This window comes from Coffea eugenioides, chromosome 3, assembly GCF_003713205.1.
Source record: "Coffea eugenioides isolate CCC68of chromosome 3, Ceug_1.0, whole genome shotgun sequence".
Lineage (NCBI taxonomy): Eukaryota > Viridiplantae > Streptophyta > Magnoliopsida > Gentianales > Rubiaceae > Coffea > Coffea eugenioides.
In genome coordinates, this window is record NC_040037.1 from 4,149,738 (window position 1) to 4,172,221 (window position 22,484).

The window sequence follows — 22,484 nt, forward strand, 5'->3', positions numbered from 1 at the left end:
AGCATGGTGGTACAAGTTTTCATATACAAATTGCCTCCCATTACCAGATTTTTGTAATAATACAAGCCTTATTGGGTGTGTTAAAGTGGTCAGGGGTAATATGGGAACGTTTCTAACTGCAACCAGCAACACAAGCGTGTTTAAGCCACGAATCGTCACGATGGGTGCTTTCTGTCTGTTTGACACTTCAACCCAAACCACAAGAGATTTATGTATAACTTTTAGGAATCACGAATCGTCACGATGGGTGCTTTCTGTCTGTTTGACACTTCAACCCAAACCACAAGAGATTTATGTATAACTTTTAGAATTATGAGGGGTTATGTGGTTTTTGCGAAAATCACAGGGGGTAAAATGTAATTTGCCCTATTGAAAATGATTGGCAATTGGGAGGGATTGGGATTTGACACCTGGCAGGCTTAAAATGTAAGGCTAGCAAATTTTTGAGTAGGGATTCCTTATTTATAACCATTTTCTTCAGGGCAAAGTTCTGCTTTTGATCATCTGTATTTGCTTTATCTTGAAACTTGTTCATTGAAGATGTTTTCTTCTTGAGGCAACCATGCAAGCTCTGAGCTTTAAATCCACCATGGAATTTGCTTTAAAAGTTCTTTGTTATATTTTGCGTTCTATAATTATCTGAATTGATGAGATTTCACTAATATAGTATTATATTGTACAACTTCTCAATCGCGGAGAGATATTGGTAAAACTAAAATTGTCACTCCTAAGTTGTTCAAGATAATTGACAGCCTTTGAATCTCCAATTTGCACCCCTCTTAGAATAATGGTGACATCCTCAAGAGGTTACTGCTTTGTGAGGTTTGGATACGCAGCGAAGTTGTATTGGTCTGACTGATGTCCATTAAAACTCCATATCAAAGTCACGAATAAGGATTTTGGAGAAGGAATGAAATCTGAACTCAAGCATGAGATTTTATAGAAATCACTAGTTAATCCCATGAGGCAAACCACAAACACAAATTTTACAGCAGATGATCCATAATCAACCCACAACAGTGAAAGTAGGTAAGATCATTATTGATTAGCCAGGCGAGCGACTATGCCGATTATAGGTGGCAAAAGCCGGACAGAAGACAGCAAGAGCACCAAGACTTGTGAGCATGATCAGGAAGAGCATATAATTTGGGAGATGCTCATTTACGCATAGGCCTCAGGATTCTGGAGGAGATAGGCCTCAACTGCTTTGTACATGCCCAAGACCTTTTCTTTGCCGGCCTTGACTTCATCCTCATTGAGCTTGAAATCCCCCCGAGTGTAGTATTTGCTTGTCACCTTAGAAATGGAACCACCATCAGGTCCCTTCTCAAACTTGATCTCATATGTTATTTTCTCAAGCTTGTCAATCAATGCATCCCCTTCGACCAATGTGTAGCTGTATGTTAAGGCATCTTCATTCAGTTCATCGATGCGATACTTGATAGATTTGAAGTTGCTACCTGCATAGGAAGAACTATTAGCCTATTCTTTCCTTCATGATTCAACATGTTTTCGCTTTTTCTCTTTCTTAACATTTGGTTGAATGAATCTAAACTGTTGATGTCTTTGCAAAAAGTTGATGACCTTACCTTCTGCAAAAGTGATCTGCTTTATGCTCCCAGCACCTCCATCACCCTCAATGATATCCATGCTTTTGATTACTTGTGGTAGGAGTTTTGGAATCAAGGTATGGGAGTCAACAATTGAAGCCTTGAAAATTCTTGATGGGGCAACAGGCGAAGTGTGTTCATCGGTGTAAGATGTCACCCCCATGATATTTGCCTAGGAATATCAGAAAATATTAAGACCAATGATTGGTCAAGAGGAGGGTTCAGTATTACTGCAAGGGTATGGCAAAGGAATGATATTTATAGGTAGGAGCAATTGGGAACTTTGTAATCATCTAATCGCTAACACTTGCTTTTGTACGTCTGAGACGGCCATGTTCCACTATTTGTCCAATTTTGCCTGTTTTCGATGTTTTCAATCTAAATTCCAACTCCAAATAGTTATCCAGGAATTGCAAAAGGATAAACTAGGTTCCCTGAGTTTGAGGGACTGCTCCAAGGAGAATCACTCTATTTTATTCTTCCCCTTGTCACCAAATTCTTGAGTGAAAGAGGCCGACTGCCGTGTGACGAGTACTTCAACAAATAGACCGAAATACAAGAGTTAAAAAAGTGCAAATCAACCTTTAATCCAGCAGGAACCAGAATTATGCCTTTCGGAAGAAAACAAAAAAAAAGACTCTACTTTGAGGATTTCAAGTACTACTTGCTAAGAAACAAACCTTAATAGCCCACGTATGCTCCATAAGACACTTGTGGTATAGACGGCCCAGGGCACATTGGTGGTGGATCAGCCGGCTCTTCCGGTGGTACTGCAGCAAAAATCAGGGACATTGGGCCTCCGTGGCACCTCTGGTGGGATACCCCGCTTGTGAAATGGTGGCGCTGTTGAGACCTCCGGTGGAGATTTTGCCGGTGGATCATCTGGGCCGGTGAAACTCAAATTTAGCTGAAGCATGCACAAAATTTTGGTTGTCACGGGCCCGATCAACTTTCTGGAGTGATGATACAGAGTTGGAAGCTTGCAACAGCGATGAAGGTCTTATACTCCCCGTTGTTGAGGATAATGCATGAAGGAAGATAGTTTTCTTGATCAAGCTTTGATGAAATTGCATAAACAACAATTATAAGAAAGAGAGAAATTCCGGTGGGACGTTTGTTGATTTGTGGTCAATGCTTGAAAGAAAACGGTGACACTTGGATTTGGTGCCACGACACTTGGACACAATTGCCACGACGATGACACTTGGATTCCATGCAAGGGATCTCTTGTTTTTGTCAGAAGCTTGTGGGCTCTTTTTCGAGAAATTAATATGTCATTGTCAATTTTGTTTTTTTTTTTTAACAGGAGAACTTCAATTTAAAATCTCTTATTTATCGTCATTTTTATATTTTATCATCTAATTCAACCCTCTCGATTTTTATCTACTGCAACAGGTGCAGTTCCAATCAAATTGCTTTCCTTTCTATACTTTATCGAACACAAGATGAAAAGGAAAGTTTTCCCTTCAATTATTAGAGAAGGAACCATAGCCCTTAATCAAATCCAATCGAACCTAGTTCTCTTTAGCAAAGTTGATTTGCTGCACGTCCGACCATGTTTCTTTAGTCCATCATTGTGCCACCGTATAGGCGGTTGAAAATTGAACCTAAATTATTATTTTTGAGAAATAGTGCTTTAATTACTTAATCTAATCAACCCTCGTACTCAAATGTGCTTTCGTTTGAAAAAATTTTGGGACATGTTAAAAGTACTTTTTTCTTTTAAGATTTGAGAATCCAAAATCTTCAATTTTTAAAATTTCAACTTTAATCGTTAGACTAAGGCGTGCTTCCATGTTAAAAGCATCTTTCAAGACCTTTCTTAAACAAATTTTTTGGCATGAATTTCCACACATTTCATGACTAAAAGGGTGCCAAATAAAGGAGTTGTTTGTTCTTGTACCCTATGACACAGGGAGTGAGCAAAAGATCTATATTGCCCCTGAAAAGCATGCAGGGGTTATGTTGAATGTGTAGAAAGAACCACGCCTTGAGGGTCTCACTTCCCGTGCCCTCATAAAAGCGTGGTCACAATGGAACAGTAAGAAACCACGTCCTCAACCGGCAAATACTGTCAGTTAATTGGTCGAAGGCAGCTCGGGATGCGGGGCTGGAGCGGTTGTCAGAACAACCGCTTCGGAAAGTGTAACACCATTTGTACATGGTGTAACATCATTTGTAGAAGGTGTAACAATAGAACAACAGCGAGTAACAATAAAATAACATTTTTGTGAATCCCATACGACGTGAAAATCGAGTTACAAGACGTGATCTCAGCCGCACAATTTTTGAGGTCTTGTCCAGGCCGTGAACTGCCTGGGACGGTGGCCCCTCGTCCGGCAGCTCGTGCCTGTCTGCCGGCATATATAATACTGAACCAAGTACGGAGAGGACTACGGTTTTGTACTGTGTTCCCTTAGACCTTAGTCACGTGACAAACAGAAAGTGGGCAAATCCAGCACGCGCTCCCACTTCACGGGCTCAGCGTGTACTCTCACTGCCAGTGTTCCTCTCATTCTATGCGTGACATGATCCGCCTCCGTCAACTGGATTCCCACTGTGGCGGTATCTTTAAGCATGCCCACGCGCACTCCTTGGGCTGGAGCTTCACAATTTATTTTATTTTCACTTTTTTTTTTAATTTTTTTCTTCATACATTCAGCCAATTTGGAAAAAAAGCTTAGGAATCTGCATGTTGTTCAATCTGAATGGAAGAAAATTCCGAAGTGGTCAATTTCTTGAAGACAACAGAATACTTAACTTTAGCGGTGCTAGTGGCATCACACATGAATAAAGGCCGGATTCACTTGCTCACACGTTCATGGATCATACGGTTGAAAGTGAAGTTGGATTCAATTTCTTTTTTTTTTCTCTAGTAAATAAAAGTCTGAGAGAATTTTGTTTCACACAGCCAAAGATGTACTCCCGAAACCATTCCTTTTAAGAGTTAAGAACGTTTACATTTAGTGGTTTCACGATCGTGTTCGTGAATCTTATCGTTTAGATAACGTATGGTTAAATTTTGAACCCTAATCAGAGATCACTGAATTATTGATGATTTGTAGATTGTTTTAGGTGCTTGTGAATCTTGACGTTGATCAAATTGAGAGCATGGAGATTCAATTTGAAATGAAAAGTAATATTGCAACACAAATCTAAACGTGTTTACATGATCGCGAGCAATCTTCTTTTTTTTTTTCCGATAACGATAATAAATTGTACAACTTATTCTATCATTATCTATAGGAGATGGGAAACTTAAGGAGGCTTATGTGTTAGGTATGCAGATTTATTAGACAAAGGGAATGTTATGGCATCATTCTTGAATTTTTTTTACAGCAGGCAAGGGTTGAACCCCCAGTTACACTCCAAGGAAGGATTTAAGTCGCTCCTGAAGGCCACTAAGCCATGCTCAGTGGTTATTCAAAGGTAAAAAATCTCTTAAAGTTCCCAAAAAGTTTAGAGCGAGGTAGTCAGTGTTATCATTCCTAAACCTATAAATGTGAATTTGCTAGCACTTATATGACCGTTTTAACACTAAACAAATTGCGATGAAATGTTTTAAAGATGAGACAATAATGTGAATAACCGAAAACAAAAGGCCAGGAGAATTTCACCTGCACTTTTTGTAGAGGGAAAATCGTAAACTCACATGAGGCCATGAAAGGAGGGCGGATAAACACAAGGTGACAAGAAGTACGCAAATTTTTGCTGTTGTCTCTTACCCCATTAACTGGACTCAGACTAGGCTTGGAAACCAAACCGAATGGGAGATCCAGACTCAAAAAGGAGAAGATATCCAGAGAAGAGAGAGAGACAGAAAAGACACGAAAATAATCATAATATTTTTATTAAAAGGAAAAAAAAAGTGGAAAAAGCAAGACGAAAGACGACAACCTTTTTCTCTTCCTCCACATTTGTGACAAAATGCGCCTCCCAACAAAAAGAAAATAAAGAAAGCAGCCTTTTCCCCTTTCGTTTCTTTATTATTCTTCTAACCTGCCTTGCCTTTTGTTCGTTTCTTCCTACTCCTACCCCATTTATATAGATACGTGTTACTACTGCTTCTCTACTCGTTATCCAATTTGTTGTGCCCCAGTTCCCTTCCTTTGTCTAAAAATTGCAGCAATTTGTCCTCGAAATCAGCACACAAGATACAAATTTTCTTGTAATGGCCTTCTCAAATTGATCATCCATCTGGGTTTTTGAGTTTTTCAGCTGGGAATCCATTTTTATTCTCTGGGTTTTAGCTGCTATGCACATTTCCATATTCAACCGACAAGAAAATTTGGTTTTTTTTTTGGGGTGTCTTTTCTGGTTTTAAGCCGAGTGAGAGATGCAATCAGTGAGCTCGGAGCAGGGGAGATCGGCGGCAGATACGAGAGGGAAGCATAGGATTTCTGCTGAATTGAAAAGACTTGAGCAAGAAGCTCGCTTTTTGGAGGTCACTCTCTTTGCTTGACTTCTTAACTTCTTTTCACCTCTTCAAGTATACATTCAAGCTTTTCGTTTTCTTTTCCATTTTTCTTTTTCCCTTCTCTTGTGGCAATTGATTGGCGATTTTCGGTTTGATTTTGAGTTCAAGTGGGTCGAATTCTGTTTTCTTGCATTGTTATTGTTCAATAAGAAAATGATGTCACACATCGTTTTTCTTCTTTTTATCTTTCTATATCAGGTAAAAGTGTGGTATTTTTCAATGAAATTTTGTACCTTTATTTTTCTGCTGAGGAATACAAGGGTTTTTTTTTTTCTTTTGGTTGCCTGCCACGGTATCCAGGCTTTGCCCTGACTAATCGGGAAAGCGGGATAAACTTTGTGTTAGTCATCTGTATTGTCTCTAATTTGGTTTTTGCGTTTGCAAATTCTCGCCTTTGCCGATTGCTGCTGTAAATTGGAACTTTGAGGTGGGTTTGTGCGTTTTGCAATTGCAGTTTTCGTGAATAAAGTGTTGAAGTTGATTGCAGTTTTGAGTTTGTGTTCAAATATAAGCCTCTTGCTTCAAAATAGAAAGTTCCAGTTTTTTCCCGCTATGGACCCGTGACTATCTAGTCTCTGTCATGTGGACGAACTTCTGATGTTGATCAGTGTAGTTTTGAGTAATATGGACCCTTGTAGTTCTGATGTTAAGGCTCTGGGTTGAGGTTCTCTGCTGGTTATTAGTGTTTGCAAAGGCTTGGTGGGCTAAGTTGTGTTGAATCTTTTATGCTTTCAAAGCATCATTTAGTTCATAATACACTGTTTTATCCAGAGAAAATCCAGCGTATCACTTGTCCCTCCTTTTTTTTTTTGTTGTGGTAGCCTTTTATTCTGTTCCAAACGAACACTTGATATGTAAGATCCTAGTCGATAGGAACTTGACACATTGTATATAGGGCACTAGAATTCGTACTTACAAGGGTCAATTAAAAGGTAGCCACATTGCTATCTGAAATGGCACCGTGCCATGACCTGCAGCATCACCAAAATTTTGAATCGACTCTGCTAAGATAATGAGGTTTTTGATTGACTCCATTATGAAGCACTCAAAAGGCTGACCAGTTGTAAGCCAGTGATTACACCTCAGTAATCACCTTCCAAGGTGAAGGCAAAAATATGTATATGCAGTTATAAGTCAGTCAGTAGACCATGAAGCACGTGAATGCTAACCTCAAGAAGTAGTTTTCATCTAAACCCTGTTATATGTAACTCCTCTCACTTCACACATAGAGTAAACCTTGTCTTTTCTTTGAGATTCTCCTTCTCTTTCCTTGCTTAACAGCTGACGTTAATACAATCCAGTCTATTTGTTTTTGAGTTTTATATTCAGTGGATTTTCTGAGGATTTGTCTTATAAGTTTGGTGGCAAGTAAGCTACTCTTCTTGTTTTTTAGTTGGAATATAGTATGGAGACGCTGAATGTTGCACCGGTTGGTTTCTTTCCAAAATGACATGATATTTCTCTATTTCCCAGTTGTTAGACATTTTTACTGAACTAAGAAGTACACTGTTACTACTTTTTAGTGGCCCTGTTCATTTCTTTGCATGAAGTTTAGAAGAAGACACTAGATGATGCTACTTGGAAGAGGAGGTTTGCAGTTTAACAAACTGCTCATGTTTGATGGTTGTTTGGATTTTCTAGTCCTAAGAAGGTGAAGGGCGTGGCTGGTGTTTATAGTTGGGTGGTTTTGTTGATTAATAGGTTGCATAAAGGTACCAGTTTCGTGGTGACTGTTATAAAATGCGTCTGTCTGAGATCCTTATCCCTTCCTCCTTATATTCTACCTCTTCATCTTATCCAGAAGAAACCAGCACATTTCACCATTCTTTGTACCTGATTAGTTTAATTTTTGGTGTAGCTCAAAAGAATTTAGCAAGGATCTTGCTCTGGTGCCAATATAAATGATGGCAAGGGCAAGGGTTCCTCATCCTCTCGTGAATTATGCAAGCAAATGCATCTGCAAAATGAATTTGTGCTTTACATTTGGATTAAGCTTATTCAATGTCGATTTTATAATCATGATTTTGGGGATCAGGACTGGAACTGGTGATGTTAGACTATTAATGTGGTTAGTAGTGCTAAGCTTAGACTGAGACCAAGTAGTAGTTAGGACTGCTTCCCCATTATCTTTAGATAGATATTGGGTGGTCATGTTTATTAACTCGCACTAGTTCGTTAACCTTTTGATCCTTTCTTGTGAGACTGCTTGAGATGTCACCCGACGTAATGACTGATTCGGGTTGTCTGCAGTGATAGTCTTTCATGAATAATATTTCATTCCCTAAAGATGATGTTTTTCTGTGTAGGAAGAACTAGAACAGCTTGAGAAGATGGAGAAGGCCTCAGCTTCTTGCAAGGAGTAAGTAAATAATATTTACCTGACCCAATAATTGTATGAACAATCCTTTCTACATTTATGGTAATGGCTCAAATGAATTTTCTGTAATGCAATCTAGGATGCTGAGTAAGGTGGAGACAAGACCGGATCCGCTACTTCCAGCGTAGTACACCTCCTTGTATTTTTTTTCAATGCTTTGAAAGTCTGCCGTTCCTTTCAAACCTCATTCTAAAAGAACTCATTTCTTTCTTCCAGGACGAATGGCCCGCTCAATCCATCCTGGGATCGATGGTTTGAGGGGCCTCAAGAGAAATCAGGATGCAGGTGCTGGATTCTGTGATTGTTGGTGCTAGAGCAGTTTGCTAAATTGATGGTTGAGCTTGTTACAGAGTACAGATAGGAATATCCTGTCAGGTTATCAAATGATCCATTGTGCAGAGATTCACAATTTTTCCTTACTCTAGATTATTCTATATCAAAAAATTCTATGTTTTCTCCCCTTTCAGTTACCCCTAGAAATGGAATGGAATACAGCATCGTGTACAAATGCCCATTTATGTTCTTGTAAACATGATTAAGAAATTTCACCTTATAACCAAGAGATAATTTTCTGTTTTGTATCCTCATATATTTCTTTATTGCCCTTCCTTCAGTTTGTTGTTTTTTCCTTTCTGATGTGGGGAAACAGGAGGAACAGGACTTGGCTCTGTTATCAACCCCACCCCATATTATGTATCCTTTGTGATTTTGGCAGTTTAATTGCTGCAGCGCCCATTTCTTGGTTATGACTGTATGTGTTCAGTGTGCATCTAGAAAAATTTACATATGCATTTTAAAGTAATTTGATACTAACAGTTATTAACAAAGAAGAGGCATAATTTATCATTTTAGTGATTATTACAAGTCTAAAGAATTTACTGCAAAAATGAGCTGAAACCCAAGTTAAAACCAGGTAAATGTTAATTAGAAATATGTGTTTTTAAACTTTAAAAAAAGTTGTGGACTAATTCCGTTCAACAATTAGTTATAAATACCTTTCAATCGATAACATTTGTTCCAATTTTTTTTTTAGTTACTGCTAAACATTAGAAGCTCCACCTGAAAACAAATTTACAATTTGTCGAATATTTTCGACTATTTGTTGTTCATCCATATTATCAGGTTTCAATTTTTGATAATTTGTTATAATTTGCTCGTCCCTACGCTGTCGACGATGCATGAGTTCTAGTTCATGCGTGGTCTTCAATCAATTATTTGTAATAATTTCTGCGGTCCCAACCCAAGTTGTGATTGAAAGGCTAGCTAGCGGAGGAATACCAGAGACGTTATCCCAGATATATTCCATTAGCGGTTGAAGTCCATCCAAAAGCTCCTTATTAACGTAAGCAAATCTCACTCACACGAAGCAAAATCTGGTTGAAGAACCGTATGTCACGATAGTCTTCCGCCAAGCGAAAAAGCAAAGCGACCGCTAAAAATCACCAACCGACAGATCAACAGGAGCACAGAGGACTAGGATTAAAACATATTTTTTAGCAATCAAACTTGCCAAATATTCACTCAGGAGAAAATGAAATGAAAGGTACAACATACAGCTCTGGTTTTTCCCTTTTCTTTTTCCACGCACAGGAGAACTCAATCTGCAAGTGCAGGGAAACCAATAAAAACAACGTATTCCAACCACAGGAGCGAGGACTTCTACACATGAACTTTAATATTCTTTATATCAACTCTCCAAGCTTGGAGCCTTTCCACTAACCCGTTGTGCTACCCAACCCAAACCATCATACAAACCTTCACCAGTAAGGGCACAGCAAGCTTGGATGTGCCAATCATGATCTTTTATGCTATGAAGGGAAAGCGCATCAGTTATCTCAGCAGGACTCATGGCATCCTTGAGGTCCTGTTTATTTGCGAAGACGAGGATAACTGCACTTTGTAAATCCTCATGCGGGAGCAGCCTGAAGAGTTCATCCTTCATTATGGAAATCCTGGCTCTATCAGTGCTGTCAATTACTACAATCACAGCGTGAGTTCCACGGTAGTAGGTAGCCCATGACGTCCTAAGCCGATCTTGACCGCCTAGATCCCAAACCTGATTGAGTAGCATCAGCAAATAAATTAGATCAGATTAGCTGAAATAAGACATCAGAATGCACAAGTTTTGCTTTGTTGACTAGGATGAAACCAATGCTAGATTCAGGTGAGGTTTCTGGAAATGCAAATATGAAGTGCCCTAGAAAATATAGGATCTATATGTACTGTACAGTCAAGCTCCTCAAATTTGTATTTGTGTGTAATATTTCCCTCCAAGAGCTAGTACAACCACAGGGACTTACACTTCATTTTGCACCATCCAAGAGACACAAGAGACCAATGATGTCAGTCAACCTTTTGCCAATACAAACTAAAACCTACTTCAGTTTTTCAACTATTACATCTTCTTTTCCTCATGACTGAAGGAAGAATCTGTACAGGTGATCTGCCTACATACTGATGACAGTTCGTAATAACCACCTTGTTCCCATCCATCATGGTGAAATAACCAATATACAGAGGATAAGTATATCTTGCACAAAATTTGACTATCTGTAATTGATGCTGGACTTTTATCCGAAAAACCAATAAATATATATATTTTCTAATTCCCTAGTTAAATCAAACTACCAGTTCTCCAGCTGAAAAAGATTCCTGAGTGCCATAAATTGCTACAAAGATCCACCTTTCTAATTCACACGGAATCCAAAATCTCACATAGAACCCACAAACTCTTTAAGACCTAATTTTACATTTCCTGAAGTAACAATTTGACAAACAATAACATCTACAATGAAGTCACTTAAGCAGCAAGCATATATCAATCAGTTAGTACTTCGAAATTCCTACATCTTATTGTCAATTAACTAAGTCGAACACACTTAAAAATGCATTTGAGTATATAAAACATCAGCTACATCAACCATGTCCAGAACCAGCCACGTATCAAGAAATTCTCCAAGACAAAACCTGAAATTGATCAAGACCTAGTTTCCCGCAGAATTCAAATTAAGAAATAAACACATTCCAAGGCATAAATCGAAAAAGCAACCGACCTCAAATCTTATATTTTTATAAACAAGTTCTTCGACGTTGCTGCCGACTGTAGGATGAGTAGTAACCACCTCCCCCAAATGCAACTTGTAAAGCGTTGTCGTTTTGCCGGCGTTATCCAATCCAACCACCACAATCTTGTACTCCTTCGCCGGAAACAGCATAAACCAAAACCTAGACAAAAATGCTCCCATCCTTCACCTGCACAATTAATTCCCAAATCACTATCAATGAAACAATTCGAAAAAGAAAATTCTCCGATTGAGCAACTGAGTGCCAACAAATAATTCAGCTCAAAATTTTTAATAAAAAGAACATAATATAGCCAAATTGCTTTCTTTTTACCTTTCCAATTGAGAAATTTAACTGAAAGAGACCCTAAATCGGAGCCGGGGAAATCGAAAGAGGTTCTCTGGGGAATTATCTCGAGATCGGGTAGGATCGTTGTTCCTTCAACGCCTAATCAAAGTTTGCAACTTGGGAACTTTTATAGGCGCTAATTTACAGTTTACTCCCTCAACTATCATTTACTTGTAAGTAACCCCCTAACTTTTCAACTCCCTCAACCAAAAATGCGTTTGGACTTTTGTCTAGGGGAACGGAGTAGGGAAGTTTTGATGTAATATCAAATTTGGAGTCTCTTTCTTGTACAAACGATATTGCTCTTGTTAATAAGAGTTAAAGACATAAAACGTCCAAAAATAGAACCGTTTGGATTGGTCATTTTTCAAGTAAAAAACTACAGTAATACATAAATAAAAATATCTCTTCCATATAATATATCAAATATTTCAAAAAATATTTATAGTAAAAATTTTTCATATACACTATTACAATAAAATTTTTCAAAAACACTCCCAAAAACAGTTAATCCAAACAGAGGAGCACGGGAGGAGCAATTAAATATCACTAGACTGGACCTTGCAAGGATATTTTCTTTTGGATATCTTTCGCTACTAGCAAAATTTGGGGGTAAAACATTGATCAATCTCCTGGTGGAGGGTTGAGTAGTGATAATAATTTTAGAGGAAGCAATTCAAGTTAGGCTTGGGTCCATCTGAGACCAATTGAAGAAAGGGTCGGACTTGGGCTATGCTAGGCTTAACCCAAAAGATACTACTGTAATATTTGATGATATTAAACAAAAACTTAAAATGAGGAGCTTGAAGTTGATTTGGAGAAGCAGTTGGGAGCGATTAGTTTGCTATTATGATCGTTTCCACTTTTTAATTTGTCTGTATAAATAAATCAATCAATCTTTTTATGATGCATATTCTTCGAACAAACCAAAAACATGTTTGGAGTTGTTTGGGTAAATCCAAAACATAATAAATTCAGGCAACTGTGAGAATAAGAGGAGCAACTGGTAAATGGCACTAGATGTAAAATATAGTTATAGAATAAATTTTTATAATTCCTGCACATGATGTAAAATATACACCTTATATATACTCCCTCCGTCCCACTTTGATAGTCCTGTTTCTTTTTTCACACAATTTAAGAAAAAGTAATTAATTTTGTTGGAAAAGTAAATTTAGATTGCTATTTTTCTAAAATACCCTCACATTAAATATGGTACAATTTTATGGAAACTTGAATTGATGGTAAAAAAAGAATCAACTCTCATTAAATGAGGTATGTTTATAGTAACAACTACTTACATTGAATAAGGGTATTTTAGAAAAATTAAAATACAATTACATTCTTCAATTGAAAAATGAACTACAATTTGGAACAGACGAAAAAGGAATACGAAACTATCAAAGTGGGACGAAGGAGCATATATTTTTTGACCAAATCTTGGCCATAAGCTTTGGTGAAGGTTGCCAGCCCCTCCTCCTTGGACAACATTCCCAGTTTTGCCAAGGACTCCAAGCACTTTTGGGCCTGAAGTGAATCGACACTTTTAATTCTCACTTTGGAGGGGTTACTGATTCTGTCTGTCTCTCTTTCCATTGTATTTGTGTCTCCATCACTTTCAAGTTTCCGAGTTTCCACCCAAATTCCAGACTGAAACTTCAAAGCTTCCTCCCTCGCCTCGTTTTCTCCGCCCTCCAAATTAGAAGCAAACTCGCACACTCCCCTATTTTCTTTGGTACGATTCCACCCTAACTCTCTTCATCCTTGTCTCTCCCCTTTTTAGCTAGTACGTCACGCACCCGCAGTCTCCGGGCGTAATCTTAACTCCGTCAGCGGCCACCTTAAAATAGTGAAACTTCCACCGGAAAATGTCGCAGTCTCTCAATTTATCCATTTCCACCTCCTCACCAACTTCCCCCAATTTCGCATCCCTTTCAAGACCCTCAACTTCGTTCCTCACCGGAAGTTTCCGGTTCCCCGTCAAATTCAGACCCTCCGGCCTACGTACACCAGCACCACCGGAGCTTCTCATTACCAAAGCCTCCTCCGATCCGGAGGCGCCTTCAGCTTCTGCTTCTGCTTCTGCTTCCGCTGCAGCTGCGACTCTAGGTTCGGATAATGGTGTGGGAGGGGTGTTATCGGCTGTGCCGCCAGCGGACACGGGCTCGATTGAGGTGGATGCGGTGACGGAGGCCGAGTTGAAGGAGAATGGGTTTCGGAGCACACGGAGGACTAAACTGATTTGCACGATCGGCCCCGCGACGTGCGGGTCGGAACAGCTGGAGGCGTTGGCTGTTGGGGGAATGAATGTGGCTAGGATTAATATGTGTCACGGGACGAGGGAGTGGCACCGGAGAGTGATCGAGCGGGTTCGGAGGTTGAATGAGGAGAAAGGCTACGCGGTAGCTATTATGATGGATACTGAAGGCAGTGAAATTCACATGGGGGAACTTGGTGGTGCCTCTTCCGTGAAAGCTGAGGTAAAGAATTGGAAAAAAAAAATGATTGCTTTTTTGGTTGATTCACTAATTTGATTTGGGATATGAATGTCAGGTTAATTTTATCGATTGTGCTTATTAGTGGATAATGAGCTAAAAGTTAGGTGCAAGGTTTGTAAAATCGGGATCCTACATAGGATCGATTTTAGTTTCACAGGATCGGATCGTAGGATCGGATCGTAGAATCGTAAGATCTTACCAAAAGCTCTTAATTGCAATTAAAGGTTGCAATTCTTTGATAAATTACAAATATACCACAAATATTTTCATTTACTTGCAAAATGGAGCTTCGTATTTCGCAAATTTACAAAAAATTTGTAGAATCGTACGATCCTACCGATCCTACGATCCTACGATCCTACACGATCCTACCGATCCTGCTACGATTCTATGCGATCCTACAAAGATTAATATGATTTACGACTCTGCATACGATCCGGATCGATTTTGGTTATCCGGATCGTAGGATCGTGATCGCGATTTTGACAACTATGGTTAGGTGCTTTATAGGGGTATTGGAGTTGAATATGGTTAACTTCTTAGAAATAGTGATATGCTTTCTGGGTGGTTTTGCTGAGTTTACTTGAGAACTGACAGGAGAGAACTATGGGGTTGTGTTTCTCATGGACAAGGAATGAATTCAATATTAGTCTTTTTGTGAGTATGAAATTGAGTTTATTCGGCTATTTGTTTTAGGTTTTTTACCTACAAGAGATTGGGGGGGGGGGGGTTCGGAATGGGAATTGTTACCGTGTCAAATGTACTTGAGTTATCAAGGTCTATTCTAGTGACTTCTTTTGATTAAGGCTGCAATTACTTCGTTGGTAAGAAGAAGATTAAGAAAAATTTCAGACCTCTGTCATGATAGGAATTTGCTTCATTCAGCTTTCAATTTGTATCCCAATATATCTATACAAGTTTTGGTCTATTATGAGTTGAACTGCTTGTTTTTCTTGAATCAGGTGCTGGGGAGAGTGGCAATTTAATCCATCTTTATTTGAGATGAATTACTTACTATGAAATTGATTAAAAAAAAAATGGCTTTTCAATCTTGTGGTACTTGCTTGAATTTGTCCATTTGCAATTGGTTACAAGTTTCTGGGTTTTGAAGAGGGGATATTTTTTCCCCCATCTTTTCTGAAGCTTGTGGGTTTTCAGAAGTTTATGGTTTCCCAGTTTAGATATGTGCTCTCAAGCCCTTCTTAGAAGTTTTCGTCTTAAATTTGTGAAAACAATTGAGGCATTGTTTTCTATTGGCCACTTCAGTTGGTGTGACTTTTCCGAATTTTTTATAAATATCTTATTCGTTAAAGCCTGAACACTTGCTCTCTTCCCCACACCTGTGGGGTGTTAGAAACAAAATGAGATGCAGCAACTGCAGTGAAATAATGGCTGATGAGATGATGTTTAAATGAGCTTTGCCTGCTTATGCAATTGGCATAGCATAGTGATGCTGTCTTGCTTAATTGCTTGTTCTATCGATGATGTACTTTTTGGGAATGAACTGTTGTCAAATATGCAAGATGGTACAGTACTCAGTGCCCACATCCTTTCGCATTATCAGCAATTTCAGACTTTCGAAAGGGACACACACACACACTCCAAAAGAGTTGGTGTATCAAAGCTAGTATTATCTGACTTTTTTATATTCATGATAGAGGTAATTTTGGATCTTTACATAATGGACGGGTAAAAAAGGTAATTTTGTTAGTCTCATTCATCATAATTGCTTCACTTGGTTGAGAAAATTGTGATTCTTTCTCATGAATGTCTGATAATTGGCTGCTTGAAATGGAAAAAGGGAAGTTGTTCTTCTCCATTCCAGACAAATAGAAGAATCTCGTGTCCGGATAGGTTTCTTCTGATTTCAATCTGAATTGAGTTCTCTCTAACTTTACACATGGTTTCCTTCTCTGCCATCTGTCTATCTGAGATCATGTGGAACCATTGGAGTTGAATTGGTTTGGTGTGTTGTAGTTGATAAAAAAGGACGGAATTGTACATTGTATATTTTGTTATTAATGAATTTAGAAAAGTGTGCTTAATTGGGCATTGGTTTATTGTGCAGGATGGGGAAGTTTGGATTTTCAGTGTTAGAGCTTTTGAGTCACCTCTTCCAGAACGCACTATACATGTGAACTATGAGGGCTTTGCTGAAGGTCAGAAATTTTGTGACCCACATTCTGATCTTACTCTTGCAGAGAGTAGTGCTTCAAAGAAGATAACATTATTTATGTCCTCTAATTTTTTCATTTACTTCATTGATTGGAAAAAGTTGTGTTATCCATGTCATGACAGATGTGAAAGTCGGGGATGATCTCCTAGTAGATGGTGGAATGGTAAGGTTTGAGGTGATTGAGAAAATTGGTCCAGATGTCAAGTGCAGATGCACAGACCCTGGACTCTTACTACCTCGGGCTAATCTTACCTTCTGGCGACATGGGAGCTTAGTACGGGAACGTAATGCCATGTTACCGACAATATCCTCAAAGGTAAATACTTCTCTTTATTGTTCTTGTTGCCTTTTAAGAATGAATCTCTTTCCTGAAATTGCTGCATTCATCCATTGAGACAGATTTGCCTTTTGGGAAACAGTTATATGTATTAATCAATGTGACAACTGGTCATAAGAAAGGTTTTTGCACAGTGCCTGCAGATAATTTTGACTTTAGCAGGAATGGATATCATATTCTCAACCTGATGCTAGGAATAGGATTCCTGTTACTAAGTATTAGTCTGTTCAACTTTGGTGTTTGGACAAGGAGGAAATTTTTTGTCTGGAAAATATTTTATTCTTTCTTTGACAAAATAAGCGTGTAACACCTGATTTAGTGTGATTTTTCATATGTATTCTAAATGAGCATAGTCATCGTCATCTGCACTTATTTAAGATTGAGGTGTAAGAGTTATTTTAGGTTCCAAGAATTCAGTGAAGAGCTGTTAAGTTATTTCCCTTGGACAGGACTCATGGTTTGGAGTATTTTCAACTGTATTTTTGTTTGGTGGGAGATGGACTATTCTTTTCTATATACTTTAGGTAAAATTTAACATAAATAGGAAGAAATGTGTAGGAGTCTACTGGTATTGAGGGCTCAGAAAGTTGTGTACTTGAAAAGTAGATCTTATGGTTACGGTGACGATGAGGTGATTCTCTTGGAAAATGAAAGCATAGATTTTATTAGACTATGAACTGCCATGTTTGTCCTCTTACGCATGAAACTTATGCATGCGTTGAAACAAAGGACACAAGTTTTTATTGACAACTTAACTGAACTCTTCAAATGTGTCTTAATGAGAATTAAATGCTCTTTCAGGTTTAGTCCTTGGTAAAATTTCAGATCTTGTTTCTCTTGACTATTTATGTACTAATTTTAGTCTGTTAATTACTTGATTCCTTGAAACATTTCAAACTCTACGGAAGTATGAACTGTGATTTGGATCAGTTGTAAATGCTGAAGTCAGTTCTATGGAACAGTTATTTTGCCTTGAGGGAATTAAACAAAATGTTGGTTACATGTGCATAGGGGTAGCAGGAGCTGTGTGCTGCATCTTTGAAGTTTCTTAATCCAGATGTGAACTAACTTAAAATAACTTGTGCAAATGTATTTTTGCCTGTGACACATTTTGCCTTTTATGTATACGAAGATGCATAAATCATGCCTTTATGATGTTGCTAGGCTTCTTGTTATTTTTATAAATGTGAATGTTTGATTATAAATCTTAATGTCAGCATCTCATTTCCTCAGGATTGGTTAGACATTGATTTTGGGATTGCTGAAGGTGTTGATTTCATTGCGATATCCTTTGTCAAGTCTGCTGAAGTCATTACTCACCTTAGAAGCTATATAAAAGCAAGGGCTCGTGATAGGTATAATTTATTGACATTTTCTTTTTTTGTTTATACGAGGCACATAGATGTTCATATGCCTTTTTGGGGGATGGAAAAAGCTTAAGCCTTCCCTTATCGAGGATAAATACTCAATATTTTTGTGAGAGACTGGAACTATTCTTTTACGCATTAAGTCTGTCTTTTCCTACTTGCAAAACCTTTCCAGTTACCCATGCTATTTGCTTAAATTTTCTTTTCTTTTGTCTGTCTTCCCTTCTATTAATTTTTCCTTTATTCTTGTGGGTGGGATGCAGGAATCCCCGTTTGTAAAAAGTGGTCTTTGATTACTTTTTCTTGCCTTTGTTAATTGTGTTTATTTTTATGTGCATATTTGTCTGATGGTGCAGTGATATTTCCGTCATTGCAAAGATAGAAAGTGTTGACTCTTTGAGGAACTTAGAGGAGATCATTCTAGCGTCCGATGGGGCTATGGTTGCAAGAGGAGATCTGGGTGCACAGATCCCCTTGGAACAGGTCCCTTCAGAGCAGCAAAAGATTGTTCAGCTTTGTAGACAGTTGAATAAGCCTGTTATTGTAGCTTCTCAGTTGCTTGAGTCTATGATTGAGTACCCTACACCCACAAGAGCTGAAGTGGCTGATGTTTCTGAAGCAGTAAGGCAACGAGCAGATGCTTTGATGCTCTCAGGTGAGTCAGCTATGGGTCAGTACCCTGATAAAGCACTGACCGTTCTCAGAAATGTTAGTCTGAGAATAGAGAGGTGGTGGAGAGAAGAGAAACATCATGAAGTTATGGAACTCCCTGACATAGCTTCTTCATTTGCCGACAGCATATCGGAAGAGATCTGCAACTCTGCAGCTAAGATGGGTATGATGTTTGCATTTACGTTATGTGTCTTGATTAGTATGGCAACCAAGTCCATCTCTCCAAAGGTTATTAAAACAGACCTTTCTTAAATCTGTTAGTCAAATGAGTGAATGGTTGGTTAGACAAGTGCATGGTAAACTGGATTGTTTTAGCTCTATCGTCATTTTGGCGCACAGTTTGAGATTGAATCTACTGTGAATTCCTATTTATATTGTTGAAGGCAAAGTGACCAGAGGCCAGAATATTTAAAAGAGAAATGTAAAGAGTATTTGCGGCCATAGGAGCTTTTTTTCCTCTTGGTAGGAGTGGCAACTGTTTATGAATAGTGATGTCCCTGTTTTTTGTTAAATCTATTACCAGACAAAGATGACTCTGAGTTACTGAGGTGAGGCCACTTAAAATGGCTGAAGCAAGAAGGATATAATAAAGTACTCAGAAAAACAAGAGATGAAAAAAAAAAAAATTGCTCCCAGCTTTTTATTTTACTCGGACCTTTCTTGTATGAATAGAGGAACAAGGTGGGAAAAAAAAGATAAGAAAGAAAAGACAGAGGACTGAATAAGCCTAATATGACTTACTCTTTATCTTGAACTTATTCATGCTTAAGATTCTACTGGAAAGATGTTGCTGTTAAATATTAAAGTTTTATTTTCCATCTTAAAATCTTATTGGAATTTGCTGGTGTCATAGCATGTGTACCATTTTCTTGAGACATTATTGGTATGGTATTCCTTTCCATTCTCAATACTACTAGTAGCAATTGCGGTTACTGCCCATCTTAGTTCTTTTAATCTCTTTTCTGAATGACCTTTAGGTTTGTTAGGAAATTCATTGCATTTTGTTGTCATATTCCCGGCTTACTTTTCTTCCTCATTTTTTCTCAAGTGATTTCTCTTTAACATTGTCCATTTAAGTCATTGTTAGACACAGATGTTCTTTGAATTTAACATGGCTGTACATTTCTGTGGTTCTTCTATATTAAGGAATCCTCTTACAGGGACCAGTGGACATTTCTCTTTCTGGTGTTCTGTTAGGAACCGAGCTGTATCTCTTAGTATTTCTTTTTGCTTATATGTTTTCCTCCTCTTTCTTTTGTCTTTTCCTTTTCCTTTTGTTGTATCATTGCTCATGCTCCAGAGTCTGCCCTCTGGCTGACTCGTATGGTCTAAAACATACATGAAAATTTATTTTAATGTTTTCTTTTGCCTAATTCAGTGCCCTTCTAGTTCTGATTATTATTTTTTTAAAAACTTTTCTACAATTAAATTTCAGCTAACAACTTAGAGGTGGATGCACTTTTTGTTTACACAAAGGATGGACACATGGCATCTCTCCTGTCGCGTTGCCGACCCGACTGCCCAATTTTTGCATTTACAACCACAACATCCGTCCGCAGACGGTTAAATCTACAGTGGGGTCTAATACCTTTTCGCTTGAGCTTCGCTGATGATATGGAAAGTAACCTCAACAAAACCTTCTCCTTGCTCAAGGCTCGGGGAATGATCAAATCAGGTGATCTGGTAATTGCTGTTTCTGATATGTTACAATCCATACAAGTCATGAATGTTCCTTGAGAATCTAGCACCACTTTCTGCAAGAGCATCATCATATTTACTGTCTCATCGGGTGCAAAGGTTTGTTTTAAGCTAGTGAAGCAAAAAAGGAGGGATGGTAGTTTCACTCCGCTCTTTACCCCATCGTACTATCTGGTCCGCAAGCATTATCTAGTGTATTGAATTGAAACCTGTAGCGAAGTGTACCCAGAAGTTTCGAGATGTACTTTGGTTTATTGTCATAGAGAGGCTTGCTTCAGTTGAGTCGTTCTGTTGTAGAATTATGGGCACAAAGGACAATAATAGAACCTTCACGAGTAACCTTCAATCTTACTCGTCAGTCCTTTCTTGTCTGTTGAAATTATTCCCCAATTTTCGCATCCGCTAGAAGAAGTCTCTTGGGGACCTCAGCTACATTTATTTCCGGCAGCATTCTTGTAGCTCGTCAGATAAAACCAACAATTTCTTGGAAGTAATTGGCATCTAATAATGCATTAATTTTCTCTGTGGAAGATCAAGACAGCCTTGGAAAAGGCAGAATAATTTCACAGCCTCGGGAGGTATTTCAGTTGTACCTACCGATACCATCACTCTTTGCCGTAGGTGTAGGGTGTGGACGTTGTCCGATGCACTCCAGTTCGGGTACAGTGTTCAAGCTGGGCACCAAAATTCTGCGGGCCAATCTACCAATGAACTAGGGATAATTACAAAAACCTCTTTTGAGAGGGGTTTCTGACGATTTCACTGTCCTCTTCTAAGGTTTTAAAAATTTCACTTATCTCTCCTCTCAATCATTTGGGACTCAACTCAATGTTTCATATGTGAAGGAGAGAGTTAAATGTTTGCCAAAATGTATTAACCATAATTTGGATTGCAAAAGGTTAATTAAGTTGCCATTTAAAAATAGAGTTAATATTAGGTGCATCTTTTTAAATTTTTTATATGCGTGACAAATAAAAGAAATCAGACGTAATGTAATTGATAAATTAAAGGATTTAGACATGAGAAACAATTAAGCCATTTACAAATGAAGTTAACCATCCATAATTTGAAATGTAAAAAAAAAAAATCTAATTTGGTATCTAAAAAGGGATCCAATACCAGGCATCTTTTTTCCGATTTATGTACTTGATAAATAAAAGAATCAAATATAAAGAGATTTCAACTGGGATAATTTTTCTTATAATTGAGCAGGAAACATAGAGGCCATTGTACCCGTTCAGATCCTGGGATTGTTTCAAAATACAAGTTTGCAAATATAAACATTTTACTTTATGTCTACGCTGGGTATTTGACATCTTACCTTCCTTCCCTATAAAGGATGACAAAAAAGTTACGTTTCTTGAAAATTTTTCCTCAGTAAAATCCGAATTCTGGGGAGTGTAAGGTTCCTTCGTGAAACATTTACTGCAATCTAGCAGTACAAAGCTAGCACGGGTTACCTCCACCGAACCTTCAAATAAATACTAGTATCATTGGCATCAGAGAGTAGGCTCATCTGGAGAAATTCCTTCCGCAGCTAATTACTGAACGGTGAGTTTCAAACAAAAAAGAAGTGTAGCTTTCTGAGAGATTAATTATTAGCCGCTCTTTGGTTGGTTAAAAGATGAATTAAAATGTAATAGCTGCATTATGTATGTTAGAAACCTGTGATAGATTGATTGTTGTGAAGGAAAATCATTAACTTATCCTAATGTAACCATCCGTTCTGCCCACTAAGCTTATTTATTGATGTAATTACGTACATGAGATTGTAAACTGTTAAATATGGATGGGAACTTAGACAATATAGAAGCTAAATACAAAGTTTATGTTGTCAGAGGGACCACAGATTTTTCTCAAT

The 22,484-nt window shown here is 38.1% G+C and overlaps 4 protein-coding genes across 4 annotated transcripts; 2 read left to right on the forward strand and 2 right to left on the reverse strand.

Moving 5' to 3' along the window:
- Positions 1 to 1,026: 1,026 nt before the first annotated feature.
- LOC113764528 (major allergen Pru ar 1-like) lies at positions 1,027 to 2,657 on the reverse strand. Its single transcript, XM_027308448.1, has 3 exons — positions 2,291 to 2,657; positions 1,590 to 1,782; positions 1,027 to 1,460 (listed from the first exon to the last, which is right to left on the reverse strand). Exons 1-3 carry the CDS (start codon positions 2,312 to 2,314, stop codon positions 1,162 to 1,164), a joined length of 516 nt encoding a protein of 171 aa, XP_027164249.1. The 5' UTR covers positions 2,315 to 2,657; the 3' UTR covers positions 1,027 to 1,161.
- Positions 2,658 to 5,584: 2,927 nt separating this feature from the next.
- Positions 5,585 to 9,051, forward strand: LOC113764530 (guanine nucleotide-binding protein subunit gamma 2-like). Its single transcript, XM_027308450.1, has 4 exons — positions 5,585 to 6,054; positions 8,394 to 8,446; positions 8,544 to 8,588; positions 8,681 to 9,051. The coding sequence occupies exons 1-4, from the start codon at positions 5,947 to 5,949 to the stop codon at positions 8,763 to 8,765; spliced, it is 291 nt and encodes a 96-aa protein (XP_027164251.1). The 5' UTR covers positions 5,585 to 5,946; the 3' UTR covers positions 8,766 to 9,051.
- An 867-nt stretch (positions 9,052 to 9,918) lies between these two features.
- On the reverse strand, positions 9,919 to 11,984 carry LOC113764526 (ADP-ribosylation factor-like protein 5). Its single transcript, XM_027308447.1, has 3 exons — positions 11,861 to 11,984; positions 11,518 to 11,716; positions 9,919 to 10,520 (listed from the first exon to the last, which is right to left on the reverse strand). The coding sequence occupies exons 2-3, from the start codon at positions 11,707 to 11,709 to the stop codon at positions 10,152 to 10,154; spliced, it is 561 nt and encodes a 186-aa protein (XP_027164248.1). The 5' UTR covers positions 11,710 to 11,716; positions 11,861 to 11,984; the 3' UTR covers positions 9,919 to 10,151.
- A 1,364-nt stretch (positions 11,985 to 13,348) lies between these two features.
- LOC113765767 (pyruvate kinase isozyme A, chloroplastic) lies at positions 13,349 to 21,066 on the forward strand. Its single transcript, XM_027310016.1, has 6 exons — positions 13,349 to 14,355; positions 16,442 to 16,532; positions 16,672 to 16,865; positions 18,120 to 18,241; positions 18,610 to 19,088; positions 20,361 to 21,066. The coding sequence occupies exons 1-6, from the start codon at positions 13,744 to 13,746 to the stop codon at positions 20,660 to 20,662; spliced, it is 1,800 nt and encodes a 599-aa protein (XP_027165817.1). The 5' UTR covers positions 13,349 to 13,743; the 3' UTR covers positions 20,663 to 21,066.
- Positions 21,067 to 22,484: the final 1,418 nt, after the last annotated feature.